Raw genomic sequence first — 3,763 nt, 5'->3', positions numbered from 1 at the left:
AAAGGTTCAGATTACGTATAGTCCGTCTCTACCGTGGCCTGGTTTCTACAGCTGGATGCTCTTCCTAATGCCAAACACTTTACAGTGTGCTGGATGCATTTTACATGCCACTGGCATGGGTGCATTTAGGCAGCACCAGCATGAGTACATTGGAACCTGTAAAGGACAAGCCTGTATCTATCATCAACATCATCATTTAACGTCCACCTTCTATGCTGGCATGGGTACGATGGTTTGACAGGAGCCAGCAAGGTAGAAGCCTGCACCAGACTTCTGTGACTGTTTTGGCAGGGTTTTAATGGATGGATGCTCTTTCTAACACCACCACTCAGCAGAGTGGACTGAGTGCTTTTTATATGGCACAAGCACAGGTGAGGTCAGTTTTGGCAAGGTTTTTACACCTGGATGCCCTTCCAAACACCAACCACTTTACAGTGTGGACTGGGTGCTTTTTAAGTGGCACCTGCACTGACAGGGTAACCAAGTAACCTGCAAGACAAAAATCATTTGAGAGAGGAGGAGGCATTGGAGGAGGTGACCTTGTGTCAGATGACGAAAGGTTATAGTGGATGAAGATAGAAATGATGTGAATAAAGATGAAGTGATTGATAAGGATGGTGATGATGACAATGATTAAAACAATCACAAAAGAATTCAATGCATGCGTGTGTTAATGTACATAGGGTATGTTTTAAACAATCATTAAATGAAACAAGCCCCACCACCACCACCTCTGGAGCATGGAATGGGAGTGGAGACGGATACAGGAAGGACAAAACAAAAACAAACAAAAACTAATTTTTCCAAACTTACCGAACAATGATGATTTATGCATTAATGTTTCTGAGAAATGCAAAAAATCGTCTGTAAATTGATTAAAAAACTCATTGAGGGCTCGGATTCCTCCTTCAGCTATGACAGTCAACCTGGAAATTAGAGAGAGGAATTGTTGAAGTGCAATTTTATGAGAAAGCAAGCCACAAGACATAGCATAACAAAAATCTTTGACTCCAACTCCTCTACTATTGGTACCGCCAACTCCAACTCCACCTTATGTAATTAAGTGATTGGGATCTTTTTTAAAACGGGGGCCACATTTTTCATTAATGTTTTACGTAGTGTTTTTGGTACCGAAAGACTTTCAAACTTCGTATACTTATCTATTTTGTGTTATAGAACAGAAAAATATTTTTGTATTCAAATTTATTTCATGTAAAAAATTGTCTTATTTCGATAATTTCAACCAATCACTGACAAGTATTCAGTTGTTTACATTTACTCCTTTGGCTGATTAAGCCATAGCTTCGTTTTATTTGGTTTTTTCATTTTAAATTTGCTTTTTTCATCATCTTTTTTTTCTTCGTTTTATTTGCTTTTTTCTTTTTAAATTTGCTGTTTTACCCTAACCCTAACCCTATCACCGATAGAATTGTTTCAGAATCGTTTGTTTATGTAGTCGGCACTTAATGTATATCGGCTGAATGGACGTCAGTGATTGGTTGAAATTACAGAAATACGACAACTTTAACATGGAATAACTTAGGGATTTCTTTTTTTTTAAAGAAGACTAAGAGAAAAAGATGTTTTATGACACATTCTACCAGTGTTCCAAGTTTCAAAGTGTTTCGTTAATGAAAATGTGGCCCCCGTTTTAAAAAAGATCCAGTGATTGTGGTTTACATATCTCATAAAGCATATGTAAACGCTTGTACTTTGAGTAGGCCTATATCTTATAACCGGTTCATATTAAAGAATAAAGACATTGTGAGTTGGAATCAGAGTCAGTATCGTTTTACTGACTCTGACTCCAGCTACCCCTTAATTGTTTCTGACTGACTCCATAGCCCTGTACTTAACTACATAATTAACTAAGTAACTAACATGCTACATAACTGACCTAAGCACATAAACCTATCTACCTACCTACCTCTTTACCTAGTTGACATGTAGAAAGAAGATAGGGGTACCATAATGCCACAGGTACCACCCACACATCATATTTACATAAGCACCTTTGTAAGTAGACAGTCAATGTGACGATCACATGCTACACACCTTCCTTCCAAGCATTGCCGTAAACAGCGGAAGTGAGCTAGAACATTAAAGCATAGTATGCATGCACAACAGAGTCCAAGGTCAGTCTGTGCCAAGTGGCTTCACTCTGCATGCTTTAGCTTTGTTACTGTGGCAACAGTCTGGATACTTATTGATCAGACCATATATACATATAATGGGTAAGAATGTGTCAGATGGCATATAATTGATACAGATTAGTGCTCAGACTAGATAAGATGTCTAAACTCCATCTTTAAACAATGGGGGAGACAATCCAGGCAAACAAGCGTTGACTATAGGCTTTGTACATGTCAAGCTAAATATATATAGATACACATGCATACACACACAGATAGACTCAAGCACATGCACAGAGAAGCAGGCTCAGCAAGACTTATTAGGCTAAAGCTTAGGGCTGGAAAATCTAGAGAGCTTCTGACCAAGTTGTATAATATTTTTGATTCTGTCATAGGCCCTTAACTACAGACAAGTTTTCTTCGACTGACCACATTCTGATAAAGGAATCCCCCCAACCCCAACACACACACACAAAATAAAAAAAAACAATGAGGACACTACAAATTAAATAAAAATATTACAAAAATCTTCTCAAACCTTCCTGTAAATCTGTCAGCCAACTTTGCATTGGTCACTTTCTTCACACGGGGAATTAAGTCACGAAGAGCTTTTTCAGGTCCCTATAATGTGGATAAAAGATTAAAAAATAACATCATTGGGAAGGAAAATTATTTATGAATTCCCTTTTCACACTTTCATAATCATAATAGTTTTAGATCATCATCATCATCATTCAGCATCTGTATTCCATACTGGGGAGGCACAATGGCCCAGTGGTTAGGGCAGCAGACTCGCGGTCATAGGATCGTGGTTTCGATTCCCAGATAGGGCGTTGTGAGAGTTTATTGAGCGAAAACACCTAAAACTCCACGAGGCTCCGGCAGGGGATGGTGGCGAACCCTGCTGTACTCTTTCACCACAACTTTCTTTCACTCTTACTTCCTGTTTCTGTTGTGCCTGTAATTCAAAGGGTCAGCCTTGTCACACTGTGTCACGCTGAATATCCCTGAGAACTACGTTAAGGGTACACATGTCTGTGGAGTGCTCGGCTACTTGCACGTTAATTTCACGAGCAGGCTGTTCCGTTGATCGGATCGACTGGAACCCTCGACGTCGTAAGCGACAGAGTGCCAACATATTCCACACTAGCATGGGTCAGACACTTTGACAGGATGTGACAGTCAGTGGACTGTGTCAAACTCCAATGCCTATTTCAACACGGTTACACACTGATGATGCCCTTCTTAACACCAACCACTTTACAGAGTGGATTGGGTACGTTTCTATTTTTATGTCACTGGCACTTGTGAGGTGGCAGGCACCCTGCAAAACAAGACTCCTCGACTGAGTGGAGTGTAGTACTAATGGAGGTAGCTTATACCAGGTGTTGAGAGGAAAGAATATGATAGAGGAATAGGAATAGGAGTCTTGCTGTAGAGGGGGTACAGAGAGAAGAGTGAGGATGTGTAATGAAAGTTTGTTAGAAGCACAAAATATTGGTTTCAAATTTTAGCACAAGGCCAGCAATATCAGAGGAGAGGGATAAGTTGATTACATCAACCCCAGTACTTAAGGAGTCTTGCTGTAGAGGGGGTACAGAGAGAAGAGTGATGATGTGTAATGAAAGTTT

The 3,763-nt window shown here is 39.8% G+C and overlaps 1 protein-coding gene across 1 annotated transcript in view; it reads right to left on the bottom strand.

Moving 5' to 3' along the window:
* Positions 1 to 3,763, bottom strand: part of LOC106881776 (anaphase-promoting complex subunit 5) — a 40,071-nt gene that overhangs the window by 33,231 nt on the left and 3,077 nt on the right. The window contains exons 3-4 of the mRNA XM_014932281.2: positions 2,671 to 2,753; positions 814 to 926 (exon numbers count right to left, since the gene is read on the bottom strand). Coding sequence (XP_014787767.1) covers positions 814 to 926; positions 2,671 to 2,753 — 196 coding nt within the window. The remainder of the gene's footprint in view (positions 1 to 813; positions 927 to 2,670; positions 2,754 to 3,763) is intronic.

This window comes from Octopus bimaculoides, chromosome 27 (assembly GCF_001194135.2).
Source record: "Octopus bimaculoides isolate UCB-OBI-ISO-001 chromosome 27, ASM119413v2, whole genome shotgun sequence".
NCBI lineage: Eukaryota > Metazoa > Mollusca > Cephalopoda > Octopoda > Octopodidae > Octopus > Octopus bimaculoides.
This window is presented reverse-complemented; position numbering and strand designations above follow the sequence as displayed.